The sequence below is a fragment of the Peromyscus californicus genome, unplaced genomic scaffold (assembly GCF_007827085.1).
Source record: "Peromyscus californicus insignis strain IS unplaced genomic scaffold, ASM782708v3 Scaffold_15__1_contigs__length_86483966, whole genome shotgun sequence".
NCBI lineage: Eukaryota > Metazoa > Chordata > Mammalia > Rodentia > Cricetidae > Peromyscus > Peromyscus californicus.
Window position 1 is genome coordinate 1,724,369 of NW_026294447.1, and position 20,753 is coordinate 1,745,121.

Genomic DNA, 20,753 nt, shown 5'->3' on the forward strand with positions numbered 1-20,753 from the left:
GGTGAGAATAGGTAGAGGTGGGATTCAACTATCCCTTTTACCATAGCAAGCTCCTTTGTCAAGTTTTATATATTGTCTGAGACTTCATTTAAAAGGCAGTTTCTTAGACATTTCCAAAGTCTGAAGATTTGCCTGATGTCTAAACCAATGTAATGGAGCCTCTGCTGTGATCAGAACTAATCATTCTATATATTTCATTGCATTAATGCTGAGCAGCTGACTCTGACATGCGCTTGCACCATTGCTACATCCACAGTGCTCTAGAGTCATGTGCGGCTGATGGTCTTGGTCTGGAACCTTCAGAACTGTGAGCTAAATAAAAGCTTTCTCTTTATGATACTAGCTAAATAAATAGCACCTAGAAAAACCATACATAGGCTATGTTCCTTCTTTACAGATGAAGAAAGTGAGGTTCTGAAAGATGAGTAACTGTCATCCTGGGAAGCATACTCAAGTCTGCCTGATGCAAAGGCTACCCTTTGATCCCTATGTTATGATCATTATGTGGGTGGCACTCACAGGTGTGCACAATGTTGGCTAGTCTTCTGAACACAGATGTGTAGAGTACAGCACAATTCACAGAGATGTGCTTTGGGTGATACACACTATATAGATACCATGTGACTGAGGGGGTAGGGGTAAGTGGCTTAAGAAACATGCTTTGGTTACAAAGGATGAAGAAATGTTCTTAGACCAAAGAGCACAGACTTGAGAAACTTCCCACCAGGTAGTGCATTGAGTAAATTTTGCTGGGAGGGTCAGGGAGCCTCTCCTGGCTTCCTCATTATAAAAATCTTTTCATCGCAAATTTTTTAAACTGAAAAAAAAATGGCAGGAAGCAACAAAGGAAGCTAAAGGGGAGAGCTGCTGGGATGTGGTGGAGTGACATGAATTCTGCGTGGGTCCATAAAGACTTTATCAGCAACGGGACAAAGGGACAGACTCTAGGGAACATCACCCACTGGCAAAAGGAAGCAGCTGTGTGTCTATAGGAAGGAAGAGACCCTGTGACTAAGGCAAAATTCCATGCATTTGTTTAATGCTCTGAGCTACTATTTGCTGTTGTCATGTCCTGTCCAAGCTAGTCAGATCACACTCTCAAGAGAGTATAACTGAGTGCTTTCTCTTCTTTAAATAGTGAAATTCTTCCACCCTGCCCCCTCAAATGTGTTCAGTTCCTGGAAACTGTTTGAAACACAACTAACTATATGGAAAAAAGCACAAATCCACACTCCTAAAACCATCTGACCAGAGAGGGTGCATCCCATCATTATCAACCAGCCAGCCAGCCAGTATATCAAGACACCAGTTACAGATCAGCACATGTGAGCAGCTGTTCCCTTGCAGTTCAAGGCTCATGGCATCTTTTAAGAGTCATGCTGGACTCTAGGAAACCCCAGAAAAACCCTTGTCCCTGAGATGTGGACTGCAAATTAAACCACGTTGATGGTACATTAAGGAAAGTGGCTATGGCCGACCACCCAAGGCAAAGGGACTTCTCAAATAATCACTCTTGGTTTCTGTTTTGTGTGTGTATTGTTATAAAATAGGTGTACTTACAACTTTTCTGAATTGTGCTTATTCACAATTATTAAATGTGCATGTATAAAATACTCTTGTGTGTTTGAATCTGAACATTCTCAAGGAGACTCCTGCGGGGGCTTCTTTGCAGACAAGTGGAACCAGAACTCACTGAAGAACCTGTGGTCAGGCTGATGAGACTTCCAGTGAAAAAGGGACTATCCTTCATACAAACAAAACCAGTATGTGCAACAAGAATTCCCTGTTAGTAATGTGATAAATGCACACACAGTAGCAAAAACCAAGTGAAACTCACACTTGTTTGTGAGCCCTGAACCATACTTGAAGTTTGAGTCTTCTAGTCAAAGCCTTGAGTAGCCCAGTCTCCATGGCTGTCCTTTCTTGAAGCTGTCCTTAGTACCAGCCCCACCCCAGTGCCATCCCTTATGGGACAATTTTGCTTGCTGTTCAGTTTTAGTGAGCAGGTCCCTGAAAGCATCACTTTGCATGTACTTGGGGGGATGAACAGAGGTAAGGAGGAGGAAGTAGGGTGGTCACGTCATAAGGGCAGGAAGAGGTGAGTTCTACAGTGTGTTTGGTTGGTATTGACAGTAGATTAGGAAGATGGGTAACATACCTGAAATTTCTGGAAGTGTGGGCTTGTCTTCTTTCCAGAAGTTCCCATCACAAACAAGAAGTCTGGGGTTAGGACAAATGGCACTCTTTCTTTATTAATGCCCAGGAAACTTTTGTAATTCCCAAGAATGTGTCCAAAGTCTATGTGAAATAAGTTTCCTTGAGAGAAGAAAATGCCTGACATTATTACATGGCACAAGTGCTTATTAACATTTTGGTTTTTTGAAATAATTTTGCAGTTGCCTGAAAATGAACTATTTTGAGTGAAAGCATTTTTATACTCTTTTGTGAGCCTTTGATATTTTCAGTCTTACCAGGTGTGTGAAAGCAGCAGCCATAAGCATCCTTTAATAGGCTTGTTCTTTAGATGATACCAAGTGTCATTAAAAAATACTTTTCTCCAAAGTATTCTTAGACAGGTAAATCAAACTCTCACTACTATATGAGTATCATGTTTAAGAGATGCCATGTCCTTCATGTAACCAACAGACTGATACTGTATTTCATCCAGGAGGAGGGGTGTTAGCTTCTTACTCTTAAGTAGTGCTATAGAAAAGTCATTTTGAATCTCTTTTGGGTCAGTTTCTACCACTATTACCATCATTATCAGTAAGGCCACGTTAGTTTTTATTTATTTGGTCTTTTATCACTTCATTAATTCACAAATGTACTATTCTTTTGTGTTAACCCTGTTCTTGCAAAGAATAAATAATTCACTCCAACCTCTGGTGCTTTTTCTAAACTCTACTCTTAAAAAATTTTCTGTGAGTCTATGTAGTCCAGGCTAGCTTTGAACTTGCAATCCTCTCCTTCAGTCTCCAGAGTGTTGAACTTATAGGCATTGGCCACCATACCTGGAAGAGTATAAAAATGTGTTGAAATTCCATATATGAACATCTCATGGTATGGTGGCCATTACTAGCCACTCTCAAAGTAGCATGAACCAGTAAGGCTCAGAGAGTTAGGGACTCAGGTGTTTTAGCTGCAGGATATCTCATATGTTTTATTATTTGTTCTAGTTGCTTTTTACATTTCACATTGTTGATCCCTCCTATCATTACCAGCTTCTAGGATATACTTCCCACACTTTCTTTCTACCTCCCACTGGAACTTCCTCTCTCTCTCTCTTTCAGTCTCATTCCGTGCCCCTTCTTCCCTCTCCCATCAACCCTCTGTCTAAAGTAACCAGTGTCCCTATTCACAATGACTTCTAGACCTGGGCTCCAGCTTAGACTCTTACTCTGTGCCGGGGGTGGGGTGGTGGGGAGGCGATGTTTAATGAGGACAAGTGCTTCAGATGGACAGCAGTGATGGCTGCAAAGTAATGAGCCTGTGTTTAACGTCACTTAACTGAACACTTGGGAACGATTAAAACAGGATATTTTATGTTATGTACATTTGACTACAATAGAGATTTCATTTTGCAGTGGGCAAACTCACCTGTCTCTGAGATCATAATGTTGTCATTGTGTCTGTCACCTATCCCAAGAACAAACGTTGCCACACAGTAGCCAGCACAGGAGTAAACAAACCTTTCCACTGCTGCCTGAAACTGATGAGAAGCACAGGAGTGTCAGTGCTCCCAGCTGCAGAGGGCAGCCGAGTCCATTGCTATGCCTTCCAGAACCACTTCAGACAGGAAGTAAGTTGAGTCCAGTCTCACTAGTTTCATATCAAGGAAGTGCCAACTATCACATTGTTTTGCTTGTATTATCATTGAAGAGTCACCCAAACACCATGGCATGAGGGAGACCCAAGAAGCAAAAGGCCACAGTAATTTATTCAAAGTTCCCATCCTCTCCTTGCCTACAACTGGACAGAACTCATAGAAATTTCTGCAATTATGCTTTTCTTGTAACCACTTAAGTGGATGGTTTCACAAGTCTTCATGTATAACAGATTAATAAGGCTACTAACTATATTCCCCCCACCAAAGGCTGCTGGCCATGCAAATGTGAAGAGCTATTCTTGTGCAGTAGAACTTTAAACAGCGCCCAGACAGACCAACCAACCAGTTTGTGAAGGATCCAGCATATGCTCTTCAGCAAGATGGACATTTTCAACACCCGTAATTTACCATTTAGATCTACAGTAGTAAATTGCAAGTTATTTTGTTTGGTATGAAAGAATGTATATAACTAAATCTTTGTGTTGAACAACAAAAATAGCCATAAAAGTGCTAGCAGACTATTTCACAGAAACAAATTCTATGCAAAGCCTGACTGGTAATTAAAACTGAAGCAAATTTTCCCTGGGTCTAGAGCCAGGCACTCTGTCTCTCAGATAAGTTGTGTCATCGGGGAAAACCCCTGAAACCACCACTGCTTCAGGAGTAACAGACTTCACCAACGTGCCGGAAACAGACTTCCTTTGGAAGAGCCTGCCCAGACCGGAAATCAAGACTGTCAGATAGAAGGCAAGCTGGACGGAGGAGTGGGCTGAGGTAGGGAGGGGAGAGCAGGAACTCACCTTCTCTTCAATAGGGCATTTTTCTTTGAGCCAGTGATTCAGGACTTCATCTTTGAATGCCCCCGTGTTACCCACTGTGCTTTGCTGAATTTGGGCAATTGTTGTGGCATCCTTCACGATCTCAATCATTCCTATGTGAAGAGTCACAGAGTTCAATGGAGGCTGATGATGCTAAGTCTTGGCTGAGTGGAGTAGAGGTTTTTCTTTTATTTGATGCTTTTTTAGGCCCAAGGCCTGTTTTCCAGGTCTGAGCTATTTTGTTGTTTGTTTGCTTGCTTTTAGGGAAGGTAATAACAGACAACGACTACAGAATTGGTCTGGAATAATCTCTCAATATCCCTGAATAAGGAGAGAAAAGGGCTGCCTTTGAGGAGTAACAAATAAAGACATTTACTTATTAAGGCCAAGCTTAGCCTTCCTTGCTTGGTGGTTGGCACCTTTCCCTTTTTAAGTAACATGGCCAAATGTTTTGTGCAGTTCTCATATCAGAACCTTGAATAAAAATAAGTGTGATTGAAATTGAAATGTTAAATGTCTATAAAAGTACCTGAGTGGAGTGTGTAATAGCTTCAGTAATGTGAATTCTAGAATTTCAAAAGAAGTGACAGTTCTTTCTGTCTAATTTTAAATGTTATTTTCAAGAGAAAAGCTTAATGTTCAATGAAATGAGCTGTGATGGAGAGGAGTTAGGGGAGGGAGCAAGTTCTTGGGACTATCATTCCCAGGTGTGGTCACAGACCTGAGTCAGGCATCCACATGTCTTCAACATGTTTCAGCAAACAGTGAACTTCAACAATCGAGCCAAGTCAACATGCAAACTGTCCCTCAGAATTAGGGGAACAGGAAAGCAACTTTCTGTGACTTTGAAATGCTCGTCTTTGCAAATTCAAAAGACTCTACAGATTTATTTAAAACTAAATTCACCTTTAAAAATATTAAATAATTATTTCTTTCATTTTCTTTTAAAAATATTTCTTGGATAGAAAACAAAAACAAATGAACTGAGAGTCACTTTCAGCAGCCTGGGGACATTGCCACCTTTTGATTTTAACTGTAACTTCCAAGCTATGGAATTCTTTCACTAAGAGTGGTGTGCTCATTGCCTGATGTAATTACATACCTATTTTATCGCCAGTTGAGATGCAACCATATGGCAGAAGGCACAAGTCCAGAGATTCAGTCTCCCAAATGGACTCCATGATACGTAGAATCTGGGAGCCAAAGCACAGACATTTCTACTATACATAGATGTTGGCCAGTGCATTTTTCTTCTCTCTTAAAACGTCAAGATTCTTGTCTGGTTACACACAGTATATGAGCAAATGTAAAATACATAGTAACAACTTAACTTTTATTGATGAGCCTGATACTCAAAAATTCCTGCCATTGCAAATCTGTTAATTTCAGCTGCTGGGGTATATGTCGAAGAAAGAGAGAAAGCGTTTTTACTTGGGGGAGGGGTTTTTTTTTGGCCATGTTTCACTATCTATTTTATCAAACATTCCACTTTGTTATATATGTTTTCCCACAACAACTGCAATGTCCTTTTACATGTTTTCTATTCTGATATCCACAAGACTCATGCTACCACCAAGGCAGTTAACTCAGTATTGGTGATATTAATACCAAACATTAGCCTGTTTCTCTTATGTGTGATTCTTGTATTAACCTTATATTGGGAATATAATTATTGTTTCCATTCAGAGGGCAAAGGGACAAAAGCTTAGAGACTTGCAGCAAACAGTGAGCTTCAACAATCGAGCCAAATCAAAGTGCAAACTGTCCCTCAGAATTAGGGGAACAGGAAAGCAACTTTCTGTGACTTTGAAATGCTCGTCTTTGCAAATTCAAAAGACTCTACAGATTTATTTAAAACTAAGTTCACCTTTAAAAATATTAAATAATTATTTCTTTCATTTTCTTTTTAAAAATCTTTCTTGGACAGAAAACAAAAACAAGACAACAACAACAACAACAATAAAATAACCTATTCTTGAAAAGAAAGCTAAGTACTATATTAGAAAAAACTGAAACAGAATCTTAAGGAAAACTGAAAATATCATTTTTCAATGGCCTGCCTTTAACTTAGTATGCTTTGTCTATCCTAAGCAAATCATATTAGGTTTTAGAAATTTTTACTTCTTCCATGATGAGGCACTAGAAGCTGGAGCGCACAGCCTTATAGACTTGTGAAGCTAAAGTCTGCACAGAAATGTTTAAACACAAGACCTAAAAGTGACGGGTGCTGGACCTTCACCATTCACCTTCTCTGCTCATCATCCATCCGTGTGATCACTCCATCACGTATCTGCTCATCGTCTTCTCCTTTGTATACGTCATTCTTGAGCTTGTGTATGAGTACCGAAAGGGATGTATTTAAGGAGTATGCCTACTGGTGGGTTGGTATGTCTGTGAAGGGATAAACTGGGTATGCAGACAAGTCATCCCATAACCTATGCCACCATGCACAGAACGGAGTGTTTAAAGAGCCCAGGTGAGGCAAGTGTATCTGGCTACTAGGGAATATTGAATACCTATCTTTGAAAGGATGGAGAGAACTAGGATGCTCTTTCAATGGTATGTCTAATGATCCAAAGCTACATTCACCAAGTAAAATTTCTCTATTAAGTACCATTTGACTGCTGTTTATCATATGGGGAAAAAAACAGAAAGGAAGGCATGTTTCAGACAAATACAGAACTCTTTCTTCAAATAATTGCAAAACACCCAGTTCCTTCACATCAGCCTACCTGTAAGATCAACATGTCTTGTCGAAGGTCATCACCGTGTTTAAAGATGATTCCAATGGTTTCATTGGATAGGACTGTAGGGTCAGCACATTTAAACTCAAGCCACAGGGGCTTTTTCTTAGAAGCCATCACTTTACATTTTTCGATCTGCAAGGACGTGGTTATAATGTCACATACAATGAATACACACTGCACAGGCACTGGTTCTTTTGCAAAGCATTTCTGGACACAGGGCAAAATCCTGGTTGGAAAATGATTTTCAATATTTGGATAAAAATTCAGAAGGTATCTTCATCTAAACAGAAAATGCTACTTATGTGTGAGAAAATTCACAATCCTTCGAACAATGGTTATCAGACTGTACCCAAGGAAATCTAAGGGTCTGTGGAAAGCCCATAGGTGCAGCAGGTACCACCTTCCCCTACCCCGACAGGACACTGGCACTCGCACACTGCCGTTAGCTCAGAGCACTTATGCTAGTATCTGTTTCTGCATTCCCTTCCTGAGATTTAATTTGAAAAAGGACTTCTAGAGCTACCACAGTATCTGAAATATTATTACTCAAGAATCAGACATAGGTTAAACTTAACTCAGAGAGATTTAACAGGAATACATGGAAAATCTGGCACTTGGAAACGGGACTTCTACCTCTTCCTTCCCATCCCCATATCTAAACAAACCACTGTGACAGCAGTCATAAAACCAAACCCAAATCTTTTCTGGGTTTTAGCCAAAAGTGAATGCACCACGAGTCAAAAATACAATGTAGAGGGCTGGAGCGATGGCTCAGCAGTTAAGAACACTACTCTTTCAGAGGACCTCGGATCGGTTGGTTCCCAGCACCTACACAGGACAGCTCACAACAGCCTATAATTCCAATTCCAGGGGATCCACCACTCTCTCCTGGTCTCCTCAGGCACTGCATGTACATGGCAGGCAGACAAAATACTCAAGCACATAAAATAAAAAGAAAGAAATAAAAATATGATGCTTTTTTTAAAAAGCAAACAACTGGAAAGCTGTATTAATACATCATAATTTCTACTGATATCTAAACAGTGACAGTGGATTGTATGTGCTTTTGCTATGAGGCCACTTTACTAGTAACTGTTTATAAATTTAGAGATGTGAAAGAGGTGTTTCCCCTTCTTTTCATGAGGTTTAACTGCTACAAGTATGTCTGTCCTGTAAGCAACTAGAGCAGGAAAAACACATGGACAATCCTTGTCAGACATTAGGTGACAGGCAATGGAACTCGGTGGCCCCGAGCAAAGAAGACAGATGACTGTACCCTTGCAGTTGCCCCAGCTTACTGTTGGGGGCTGTTTCTTGGTTAAAGGATAGGGAAAAGGCACCCGTGCTGAGCTTATGGCCTCACAGTCTAGAGTATACTAACTGAAGTCTCAAAGAGAGGACAGAGGAGAGTGACAGAAAACAATAATAGTGGAACAATTTCCAAGTGTGATAGAACAGATGCCCACAAGTCCAAGGAGCAACATCGCCTGGCACTTAATACAAGAAACCCGTGCCAACACACATCATAATCAAACCACTGAAAATAGAGGGGAAAGGATGTATTATAAACAGAACATCAAAGACAAAGTCAGAGTATTCTCATCAGGACATAGGCAAGCCAGAAGAAAATGGTATGGCAAGAGAAAAATGGTAAGTTAGGTTTCCCTGTCTAGTGAAAATATTGCTCAAAAAATAAAGTGCTCAAAAAATAACATTTTCAGCTAAGTTCTGAAAGAATGTATTGTCAACAGCTTGTAGGATAAATTGCTAAAGATCTAAGAAGAATGGAATTGAGAGAGTATCTGACATAACAATATGTAGGTAAATGTTTAAAATGGCTTAAACTATTTAGTTATACATATATTTTTGTTTAAAGCAAAAATAATATATTATGGGGTTTATAATACATGCAGAAGAGGTGGATTAGTGGAGATATACTGCTGTAAGATTCTTATAAGCATGCAAAGTGGTTTGTTACTACAGTGTGTGGTACTGACATGCATAGACAGTTAGATCAATAGAAGAGATCAGAGAGTGAGGCATAGGCCCACCTACAATATGGTCAGGTGATATTGACTTGAAGGATTTCTGTAACATTTTTAGAATGTTGAGAATCTTGATTTTGTGATTGTGATTGTACAGAAGCACTGTTGGTTAAACAGTGCTGCTCTTGGTTGGCCGCTGCCTGTGGCAGCCATGCCGTTGGAGGAGAGTGCTGGAGGAGTGTCACGAGCCATAGTTACCTTTTTAGAGCTTTATTGGGAGAGAGGGGGAAAGAGGGAGAGGGAGAGGGAGAGGGAGAGGGAGGGGGAGGGGGAGGGAGAGGGAGAGGGAGGGGGGGAGAGGGAGAGGGGGAGGGAGAGGGAGAGGGAGGGGGAGAGGGAGAGAGAGAGAGAGAGAGAGAGAGAGAGAGAGAGAGAGAGAGAGAGAGAGAGAGAGAGAGAGAGGAAAGAGAATAAAGAGGTCCAAACGGAAGGAAGGAGCAGAAAGGAAAGGGAGGGACGCACAGAGGGCCCACCCGCTTTTTAGGCTGGGATGCCATCGAAGGCTGATGACGTAATTAAAGACTGAACCCTTACAAGCACTATGTGTAAAAACTCACTGAATTCACACTACAGACAACTGTTTATGTGAAGAATATACCAATAAGCTGATTGTTACAATAAGAAGGGGAATTACTAAATATTGGGGCATTGGGTGCTAGTGATTAGAGAAGGGCTTGCTAGAAGTTCATCTAGGGGTGCTCTAGCTTCCCGTGTCTTCAGAAGATCCGTTGTGAAGGCCTTGACTCTAGAAAGCATGCTAGACACTGGTAAGACATAAGTGACACACAGAGACATCCCGCTGATACCTACCACCAGGGTACCTGCTTTCAGTCCAGGGTCATAGGGGACTCTAAAGCTCTTGGGGAGACTGGAATTCTGCAGGGTTTCAAGCTTTTGCTTAAGCTGTGAAATAACTGCAATTGTCAAAAGCATACAGGAGTTAAGTGAGCACAAGACATCAGTCGCATCTACTATCTCAGTGTAACCTGAGGTCTCATTTCCTTAGTATTCTATGTACTTGGTTTGGAAAGTAGTAGTAGGAAAAGGGCTAGAAGTAGAGCTCTGCCTTTAGGGACCAAGTAAGTCAGGATTACTGTGATCAACTTAACTGGAAATGTCCCTTCACAGGCAGAGGACATATGTGAACATGGGAAAACCTCCATCACCACAGCAGAGGAGGATGTTCTGAGCGTGAGTCTAAGGTGCTAACATTGCGCTTGTCTTTCCAGCCTGAGACTTTCAATGGCCATCTGGTTTTCAGAGTAGATGTTTGAACACTATTAAATAGAGTTGGGTTAGAGTTCTGTAAATTCTTCTTAAAAGAAGAAACTAGGTTATGTACAAAAGATGTGGCAACCTCAAAATTCTCAAGGCAAAACACAGAGTACAGATTACTGCCTGGATGACAGGAAGAGTCCAGTCCAAATGTAAGATTGCTATTACTTCCATTAGTAGTTTTAGATGATAGCATGATCAATGTACTAGGAAACAATCAAAAGGGAAGGTTAGAAATTTAAAATATTCAAAAGCTTAAATCACTGGGCAGGGATGTTAGTGTCTATTTTAAGCTATAATACTAGGTCCAGGCTTATTAAGTGAGTAAATGATATTTTCTAGGTTCAAACTTCATACAGTTTATCATGCCAGAAAGATGTGTCAATGCAATGATGGCAATTTAATGTGGTATCAATCAAAACCTTACAGGAGTGATTATTTTTTCTAGAGCAGAGACAGGATATTGGACATAGCTACAGAGAGGAGGGGTGTGTGTGTGTGTGTGTGTGTGTGTGTGTGTGTGTGTGTGTGTGTGTGTGTGTGTAGGTGACGTACATTTACATATATATATTACTCTGAGATATAAACATATGTATGTGATAAAATTTTAAAATCAACCTAATCTCTCAATATTCTGACAATTTTAAATCAGCATGAATGTATTCAAAAATGGGGAAAGGAGAAGATTTGGAAATAACTTTTCACATGTGAAATTATTTTTGAAAATTAAATCTTCCATCCACACGTGATTCTTCAATTTCTCCAAATTTCATATGTATAACTTCATTTTTAAGAACATATGAATTTATGATCTTAAGACAACACGTCTTGTAGAAGGAGAGCTTTAAATCTGCTTACTTCATGCAGACAAGAGACCAAAAAAAGTGTTTTCTTGGCCACTGTTAGCAAAATACAACTTGAATTCCAGAAAGAGGAATCATAGCAATCATGGCACTTAGAAAGAGAACTGAGAAAATGCAGCCACTGTACCTTGGGAACTGACGTCATACTTCTCAGCAGAGAGTGATTTGATGTCAATGGTGACTTTTTGTAACATCTCGATCACTTGGACCTGCTGTGTGAAGTCCTGCAGCATGGCCATGCCGCAGCCCCTCAGATATGCTTCCAGGATCACAGCGAACCTCTGCTGATAATGTCTGGACTGGGCTATCTCACTTCTTAAGAACCAGAACAAGAAGTGACCGATTCTTTTGTTCTGAGATGGGTACAAGATGGTTGAGATCATGACTAATGCTGTGGACTTACCAGGCAATTCCCGGTAGCCTAAATTGTCATGCTGCTATCAAAGTGGAAATACTTACTCTCAAGCCACGCTTCAGCAGGAATCTGGCCAGAGCACTGTCATGGTATGGTTCAAATTTCACAGCCTAAAGGAAGAGCACATTGGCATTTGAAGGATTATACTCTATTTTGGTCAGTCAGGAGAAAAGAGATGGAGAGAAAGCATGGTTCTGTGTGAATGGGTCTTTCCAGCTAAGGTGATGAGAATCTCCCAAGCCACTCATATCCAGTCCCCTGTTTAGTGGACACTGGGGATAGGGAGGGGGAGCATTTGCTTAGCATCCTAAAATAGAAGAGGACTGAATGGGCTGAAGGACTCCTGATGCTCAGTACTGTGGTCAAGGTAATGTCAGAGCTGAAGTTGCAAAGGCTTTTGTTCTGAGTCAGAACGAATTGAGTTATTGGAGGGGGAGAAGTAGACAGGGCTACAATAATTCTGTGGAGTGGAAGTAAGGGAGCTTGTTACAGAGCGAATGGACAGAGGCAGTGTAGCACGCAAGAGAAGAACAGGAGCTACGAAGAAGTGCCAAGTGTGAAGGTCCTAGAGCCCTGGACTCTCCATTTTGGGCAACTCCCCCTTCTTACTGTAGGTAAAGGAGCCCACGCCCTGCTGCACTGCGGTACAGAGCTTGTGCCAAGCATCCCTGACTGTCTGTGCTCCCTCAGGCAGAGCTTGATCTTCATAGTTTTCACAGCGTTGGTTCTGGGTTGGATATTCACAAGGGAAATGACAGCTCTATTATTGAAGAAAGATAACAATAAAATGGGAAAAGTACACTAAATCTTTGTGGGTACCTGCTTATTTTTCATGTTTTATTTTTCAATAAGCTTGAAATAGTTAATAGTTTTAAAAGAAAAAAAACATTATTTAATTACCAATGCATATATTAAGTTAGAAGGTAGGTAGTGTATATAAGTCTAACTATCTTAGAATAGTTCCTTTATAAATAGGAACGGTCATTCTTTCCCCCCCAAAGAACAGAAGACGTTCCCACCCTAGCGTGTATTTTGGAGCCTGAAGTCTTCTTGGTATGTTCACAGTTCTCACTCCTGGTTCCAAGTTTGATCTGATCAATACTGATCTTATGTTTCAATCTTAGTCCCCCTTTCAAAAGTGCTTCTCTTGGGTGTGGTCAAGTAGGTGCCATAGAAGCTGCATTTAAGCTGAGTTCTGAGAATGCGGTTTCTCAGTCAAAAGAACTCACTTTAAATGTGTTTTAAGTTTCTAACCCTGGAGCTGGTCTTTCTTCGTGTTTCACTTCTATAACGATGATGCAAATCGCAACCAAGAGACCATTTTAACCAACAATGAGTCATTTAGTTAGAGCTGGAATGTTTCAAATCGCTGCACAAATGAACACTACTCTTCAAATTTAAGCCTACACATCCAATATCAATAAGACTGACCTCTTTCACCCAAAGTATTTCCAAGAAAAATGTTATTCATCTTTGAATCCTGCAAAGTATACTTTGGAAAATGACAATGAAAAATTGTCAGATCAAGTACTCCTTATTCAGAACTTTCCCTAGATACATTAATCAAAATTCAGTGTCACCTGACCCCCTGTTTACTCATAGTATTCTACGGTTTTCCCAGAGCCCTTGTCATAATTTGTTATTAAACACATTGTGTGTGTGTGTGTGTGTGTGTGTGTGTGTGTGTGTGTGTGTGTGTGTGTGTGTGTACTACAGCAAACCTGGAGGATTTGTCTTCTTACTGACAAATCCTTAGTTCTTTAACAACCCAGCTAAACCTCAGGTATATTGCTGACCCCACAGGACCATAGGGAGCATCATGGGAACTGAGTGAAACACAGTCCCATGTCTGTTTAAAGAGGGCATCTGTCAAGATTCTGCCCAGCACAACCATTTAGCAAAATAACAATAGCAAGTTCTACCCTAGGATCTATGACTTCCCCATCCATAGACTTTTGACCAGGATTATAGTACCAAGCATGACATTTCTTCCTGTGGAGCAGGCCTCAAAGTCATCATGAACTCATAGTAACCGTGGTTACCTGCACACAACCTGCACATGATCAAATCAGTCAAAGTTCTGTCACATTTGGGGTAGAGGATCTCTAGGCCCACCTCTTACTGAGGAGCTATTGGTAGTGGAGAGTTGCCAGGAGAGGAAATCATGCTTTCTGGAAGATGTGGCTCCAGGGGATGGCCCCACACCCATGCATGTATGGACAGTGATAATTTGACTTATCAGTTATTAGAAAAAATGGGCATGAACTTAAGAGGGAGATATATTAATAAGGATAGGAAGATAATTTGAAGGGGAACCAGGGCGTATATACTATCATATTTCATTATATACCTGTATAAAATTTTCAAGAATAAAGAAAATCTTTTAAGAGATTCTACCCAGATATGATATGTTGTTCTATGAACTGTAATAAACATGGGCAGAGGTTTTTCTAGCCTGCATTATCTTGCCACTAGATTCATGCAGGGTATTTGGTAGATGTGAAAATGATAAAGCCTGGGGCTAGTGAGACCTCCAATTCTAGTTCGTTTCTTTTTAAAATATGTGGTCTTGAACACATAAGTTAGTCTCCTGGTATCGATTTCCATATGTATAAAATGCAAATCCAAATTCTAATTTGACCACCATCATAGTTATTGGTGGAATCAAATGACACAGTACACACACACACACAAAAACATGTAAATCACTTGGAGCCTTGGCACAAGGAAGCTTGCAACAAGTTCAGTTCATCCTTAAAATAATTGATGAGGACAGTATGATTCCCACTGGGGCAGTTCTCCTAAAATGTGAAGGACAGCAATGATGTCTTTCAAATGCTTGCTGGCAAACCCTCAAAGACACTAAAAAAAAAATGTCAATGGGAGCATTTACTGCTTTTGACGTGGCTTCATCAGCTCTAGTCTGACTGATCATGAAGCTGAACCAAGAATATGGGGGTTCCTGTACACATGCAAATAAGTTCTCTGAGACAGCAGTTCCTGCTAACACCACCAGTGCCTACCTGCACCAGCTGGAGAAGGTAATGTAAAACATCATCATCCTCCAAGCTCTCCAGTTTCTGAACTGCAATGGCTCTTACGTTTTCATCTGAAAAATTGCAGTCCAGGAGCTGCATGGTTAAGCCAACGTCCAAAGCACTTTGATCCCAGACCTCCCTTCTGGCTAACAGCTGGTATGTTTTGGCCACAATTTCTTGCTGGCCCCATTTCACCGAACTGAATAGCTTAGGGTATGCCTTCGGATGCTTCAGACTTTCATATCTAAAATGCCAGAGCAATTCTTTGTCCTCTGCTGTGAGGGGGTTAAGTGGATCTGTGGCTATGATTGCCTCCAGTTGCTTGCGAAGCTGATTGGGCATTTCAGCTCGGACCCTATCTCCTTCTGGGTCAGGGGTGGGCTGATGCTTAGGCAGGGCTATGGGGTGACAGTAGTTGTCCAGCAGGATGGAGATGGACATTGAGTTCTCCTTGTCAGGATTGGTTGCAGAAGTGAGCTTGTCAGCGTTGAAACTGCCTTGTTCTTCCGCCTTCCCAGATATCTGCCACATGTGGAGCACATAGTCCCCATGGCGGAGCAGGAACCGGTGGTCTATTAACAGTAAGTTCACGTAATAGAGAAGCTGGGCTTTGCCCTTGGACTCGGGGCCTGGCGTCTCAGCAGAAGCCTTGCTGGACAGTGCTGGTGTTTTGCAGCAGTAGATCTGCAGGTTCAACAGGGCCCCTTTGGGCAAGTCTTTGATTTTGATGCCAAATTCCAACCACACATTCCAGAGCACCTCTTCCGTGAAGGGCTTAGGGCTGGTTCTCCTTTGGCAAAGGACTTGTTGTCCATGCTGGATGTTTGCTTCCACAAAAACAGTGAGGTCGGTGTTCCGGGGCAGGATAGGGATGTCAATGCCTCTGATCTTGACCCTGAATTTTCGGTCACAGTCCCACAAAGACACTGTGAACACACTCTCATGGTCCTTGCCGTGGATGGTCAGCTGCTCGTGGTACCCGGTGACTCCAGTGCAGTCATCCACCAGTGGCCATTCTTCCTTCCTCACCTCGTCTAGGGTTGGGTCTGGAGGCGTGTCGAGCACCAGATGTATTTCATCTCCGTTCTTGAGGCACTGCCTCACCCACTGGAAGTTTTTGAGAGGCGTTTCACCCACCAGGTACTCATCGCGGCCACAGACCCGCAACACAAAATCCTGCTCACTTAGACTTTCTGGGATGTTCATTAGGGACTTCTTCTTGGCCATCTTGGTGAAGAAGCTCTGGAGGATGGTGCCAGGAGTATCATCTGCGGAGACCTTGATTGTTTGACTGGTGGTGCTGCGGTGGATGACGATGAAGATGCAGTTGTTGGCAATCTTTTTTGACAGGTAGTCTGGAAGAGGTTTGGACGTCACCCAAGGGTGCATAGCATAGAGTTTGGCATCACGGTCAGCCACCTCTGCCATGCGAGGCGTGACCAGACGGCGGCGAGTGAACTCTAGCTCATCATCATGCACGTTGCTAATGTCAGTGACATCATAGCCAATTAGGGAGGTGAGCTGCTTCTGGAAAGCTAGAGTCTCCTCAGAAGGTGCGTGTCGCTGTACCACATGGATCTGACCGGGGCTCTTGTGCATCATCTTCCAGTAGTGCAGGCAGTCTAGGGTCTGCACCACCTGGTACCTGTCGTAGATCTCATACCACTGTCCCTTCTTCTGGTAGAGCAGGAGAAAGTGGTCTGGGCCCAGCCGGTGGTAGAATTCCGCAGCCACACTGGTCTCCAGCGCGCGCAGCCACACCTGGGCTTTCATCTGCTCCACATTGCCGTGACCAGCCACGTGCAGCAGCGCTGTTTCTGGAGTCTTGCTGATGCGCTGGCTGGTGGGCAGTACGAACTCAATGGGGATGAGCTCCATGGAGGACAGGCTGCCTACTGCGCTGCGTGGCTTCATTCTCCGGCGCCGGCGGAGGTTGTCCTCTCTTAGAACCACCGGCTGTTCATAGTTCTCCAGCTCCATGCCCTAAGCGACCTGGGAGTGGAGAAACAGCTTTGTCAGGAGACAGACTGTAAGTTGCTGTACAAAGGCTGAGAGAAGGTGGAATGGGTTGATATGAGCACCAGGCCTAGAGGGACCAAGGAAGCCGGAGGCAGTGCTGCCTTTAACAGCGTGGTTCTTGGCCAGCCACTTGTCTAGGTGATGTGGCCTACTTAATCTCTTAGCCTGTTCCTTATCTGTTAGTTTGGTTACTTACACCTAGGGCGTGGCGGCAAAAGTTAAATAAGGTAGTGTACTTTTTTTGATTGGGTGATACATACATGCCGGCACATTTTCTCTAGGTTTTGTGCGCGCGCGCGCGCGCGCGCGCGCGCGCGCGTGCGTGCGTGTGTGTGTGTGTGTGTGTGTGTGTGTGTGATGTTTTAATTAGAAATTTGAAAAGCGCCATGGGACTATGGAAATGACTCAGTGGATAAAAGCGCTTGCTGTACAAACATGAGGTCCTCAGTTTACATCCTACCAACCACATAAGCCCCCATGGGCCAGTCACCCCAAGTGGTCTCTGTCTGTCTGTCTGTTGTCTGTGTGTCTGTCTGTGTGTATGTGTGTGTGTTGGAAGGGAGGAGAGCAGAGATGGGAGAAATCACTGGGGCTTGTTGGTTATCAGCTTAGCTCCAGGTTCAGTGAGAGACCCTATCTGAAAGGAAGAAGGTTCAGCATGTCTTCTCTGGCCTCTGCAGGTGGAGCTGCACACATGTATGGTCACATTGTACACATATACCATATCCACACACATATGCGCAAAAACATGTAAAACACTCATCTAGCACAGTATCTGACATGTACTGGCTCAAAATGGTAACTAAGTATCCCGAAACACATAAACACATAAAGCAACAGAGTCAAGGATGAAGTCACTTTGAAAACAAGCCAAGGTATTTCCTTTTTCAGTCTCACACTTCTCTAACTCAGACACCCAATCTTCTCTATTTTCAAACTGTCTGAACCAAGAATCTTCTCCCTAGTCAACTTCCTCTCTTTTTTTTCCTTTTCATTTTTTCTTTCTATTTAAGAAAGTCGGTCATTTCATTCATAAAACTCAAAAACAGCAAAATTGGTAAAGGTTGTAATCAAAGTCCTGTGGAAACACTTAGCGTGGAATGTGAAGCATTCTGGCTGTCATTGCTATGTTAGAGTAGAGGAGTCACCACACCTGGACTCTGCCAATAAGAACTTTTAGGTAATTTTAACTGAGCCAATTGGCTTGACCTGCCTCTGCTTTAAGAAGAGGAGCCACAGGGAGAGGACACGATTTCTGCCCTCCAATGACCTTCTGTTTTTAGACCCTAAACAATAATTTAGTTTCTTTTTGTCCTAATATTTTCATCTCTGTATCAAAAATTTACAAATGTATTCTCATCATGTTACCCACTCTTTCTGCAAATATTAATAATATAATAAGTATTTATCCTTATTTAATATTTAACAATTAACAAGTATTTACAAAGCAGTTACAAGTAAATATGACCTCTTCCACTAAGGAACTCAACAATGACTGAAATGCTCAGAGTACTAAAATTGAAAAATGATTCAGAAAATATTTTAATAATATTAAGCATTGCTATATTGGTACTACATTATACTCTAAACCACATTCAAATATTGAAACAAAATATTTCAGAAAATAACATTTACTCTCTAACTGATGTTAATGAGATCCATAATTAGTTTTTTTCTGAAGAACAGTGGAATATTTGTTATATACCAAAAAAGAAAGTTTGATTAAAAGTTATAAAAGACAGTTTCATTGGACCTCAACTTATGCTCAATTCTTGAGTTGTTATTTTTAAAGTCAATACTCTCTCATCTTAAAATATATTGAAGTTATACTTAGTAAATAAATGAAACCAACTGTCCCAAACAACTGTTTCTGTAGCTTAAAGAATTCTCTTGGTACATTTTAGAATAACTAACAAAAAAAAAGAACCATAAGCTACATTGATACTGACATGAACTTAAAATAAAACATGTCCAAATTTAAGCATACAAATATAATTCAGTATCTGCCACAGTGACACCAAGAATTCATACTACATTATGATACAAGATGCAGAAGAAAAGAGACTGACCAAAATACTCACTGATTTTCCTCATGGCTGGGACTAAGCAGCTTTGTCCTCTTAAAACAACAGCCTGTACAGTAATTCTCAAGCACGTACTTGTAAGACTATGAACCCTGCCCGCCATGGGCTCTGAAGCCACCCCCTTCCTCACAAACAAAAACAGAAAGAGTTGATGCACCTGCTAGCCCTTGCCGGAACCTTGTGGATATACGCAGTCTAAACTGAGCGAGACAATGAAACCCAGACGTTCAGGGGTGGGCTCATCTTGAACTGGCAACGGTTCCAGATAAAAATATTCTAGCTGAGAAGGAAGTGTGACTGTTCTGAGTCAGACTGAACAAAGAGCAAACAATAGAAAGCAGTAGTACCTGAGACAGCCCTGGAGGTGGTGATGCTGAAGGGTCATTTGTTTACTTTATAAAAACAAAACAAATTCAAACCTACCCAGGGCACCTCTCGACTCTTCCGCTTTTCTGGGGCTCCCTTCATATCCAGATGCAAAGGAAGTGTTGCAGTTACCAGGAAGGAAGTCTTAACCAAGTTGATTATACATGTGATTGCTCATTTTCAAAGTGTCAGAAATGCATTTCCTGCTTCAGCACAGAGAGAGCAGAGCGGACAGAGAGCAGTGTTTACCTCACTATTTTTCTCACTCTTTGAATTAATTTTTCAAAAATTGTGAGAGGCTCTGACAAATGATGGAGATCCAAACCAAAAATATACCCAAGGCATAAACAAATGAAGCATGCATGTGTGTAGCTATAAGCAGAAGGGGCCGCACAGCCACAATATTACATAACTTGTTATGAAGAGTTAATAGCCAAGTAAAACCTGTTACCCTCTGAGAATCATACAAACCCTGGTGTGTGCCAACTGAGGCAGGCAGCGGGGGAGGAGCCCCATGGACTGTTGGACTCAATCTGGATGTTTGCAAGAGCAGTGTCTATGAGCCCACCTCCTTACACTGGTAAGAGATTTCTCTCTCTCTCTCTCTCTCTCTCTCTCTCTCTCTCTCTCTCTCTCTCTCTCTTTCCTCCCCCTCTTCCTCCTCCTCCTCCTCCTCCTCCTCCTCCTCCTCCTCTCTCTGTTTGACAGATGATTTAGGTCTCAAAATATCACAGGCTCAAACTGAAAGTCCTGCAGCTTGCATGTGCCTCTTGCTGTTGTGTTGGGGTGTGTGCTGGTGTATGCTGAGGGTGGGGCACTGATTAATCAGACAAAATAGGAGGAGGCAGTTATCCTGGGGACATTGGGGAGCTGAAAACTGTCAGCATCAGGTGGTAATCACCAAGAGATGGCTTCCAGTTCCTACAGGCTTAGAGAACATGGAGATCAGTTCTGAATTTGTTTTAAAGCAGTCCTGTATTTTCAAACTAACCTCATTTCCTTCTAGAATCCTAAACACAGCCAACTGCCCCTCTGCCTCAGAGGTCTCTATACCAGAGTTTCCTCTCCCCAACAGACTGCCATGTTGGGCCCCAAGAACAGAGAGAAGGATAGAGGCAGCCTCACAAATGTTGGTTACACTCTTACGCTGCTCCTCGTGGCTGCCTGCCGCCCACTGCGGCCATGCCAGTGGAGGAGAGTGCTGATTGGAAGAATCACAGCCATGGTTACCTTTTTAGAGCTTTATTGGGAGAGGGG

At 42.1% G+C, this 20,753-nt stretch overlaps 1 protein-coding gene across 4 annotated transcripts in view; it reads right to left on the bottom strand.

The window, feature by feature from the left end:
- Pik3cg (phosphatidylinositol-4,5-bisphosphate 3-kinase catalytic subunit gamma) overlaps window positions 1-19,673 on the bottom strand; it is a 36,907-nt gene extending 17,234 nt beyond the window's left edge. The window contains exons 1-10 of one of the 4 annotated variants that reach the window (XM_052738291.1): window positions 19,554-19,673; window positions 15,013-17,019; window positions 12,034-12,099; window positions 11,702-11,927; window positions 10,247-10,350; window positions 7,377-7,523; window positions 5,747-5,837; window positions 4,627-4,757; window positions 3,598-3,709; window positions 2,159-2,316 (exon numbers count right to left, since the gene is read on the bottom strand). In XM_052738291.1, the coding sequence (XP_052594251.1) occupies window positions 2,159-2,316; window positions 3,598-3,709; window positions 4,627-4,757; window positions 5,747-5,837; window positions 7,377-7,523; window positions 10,247-10,350; window positions 11,702-11,927; window positions 12,034-12,099; window positions 15,013-17,007 (3,030 nt within the window). In that variant the 5' untranslated portion in view covers window positions 17,008-17,019; window positions 19,554-19,673. Of the gene's footprint in view, window positions 1-2,158; window positions 2,317-3,597; window positions 3,710-4,626; window positions 4,758-5,746; window positions 5,838-7,376; window positions 7,524-10,246; window positions 10,351-11,701; window positions 11,928-12,033; window positions 12,100-15,012; window positions 17,020-19,115; window positions 19,372-19,477 lie in introns of those variants that run through there. The other 3 variants (XM_052738292.1, XM_052738288.1, XM_052738290.1) reach the window with 3 other exon arrangements.
- Window positions 19,674-20,753: the final 1,080 nt, after the last annotated feature.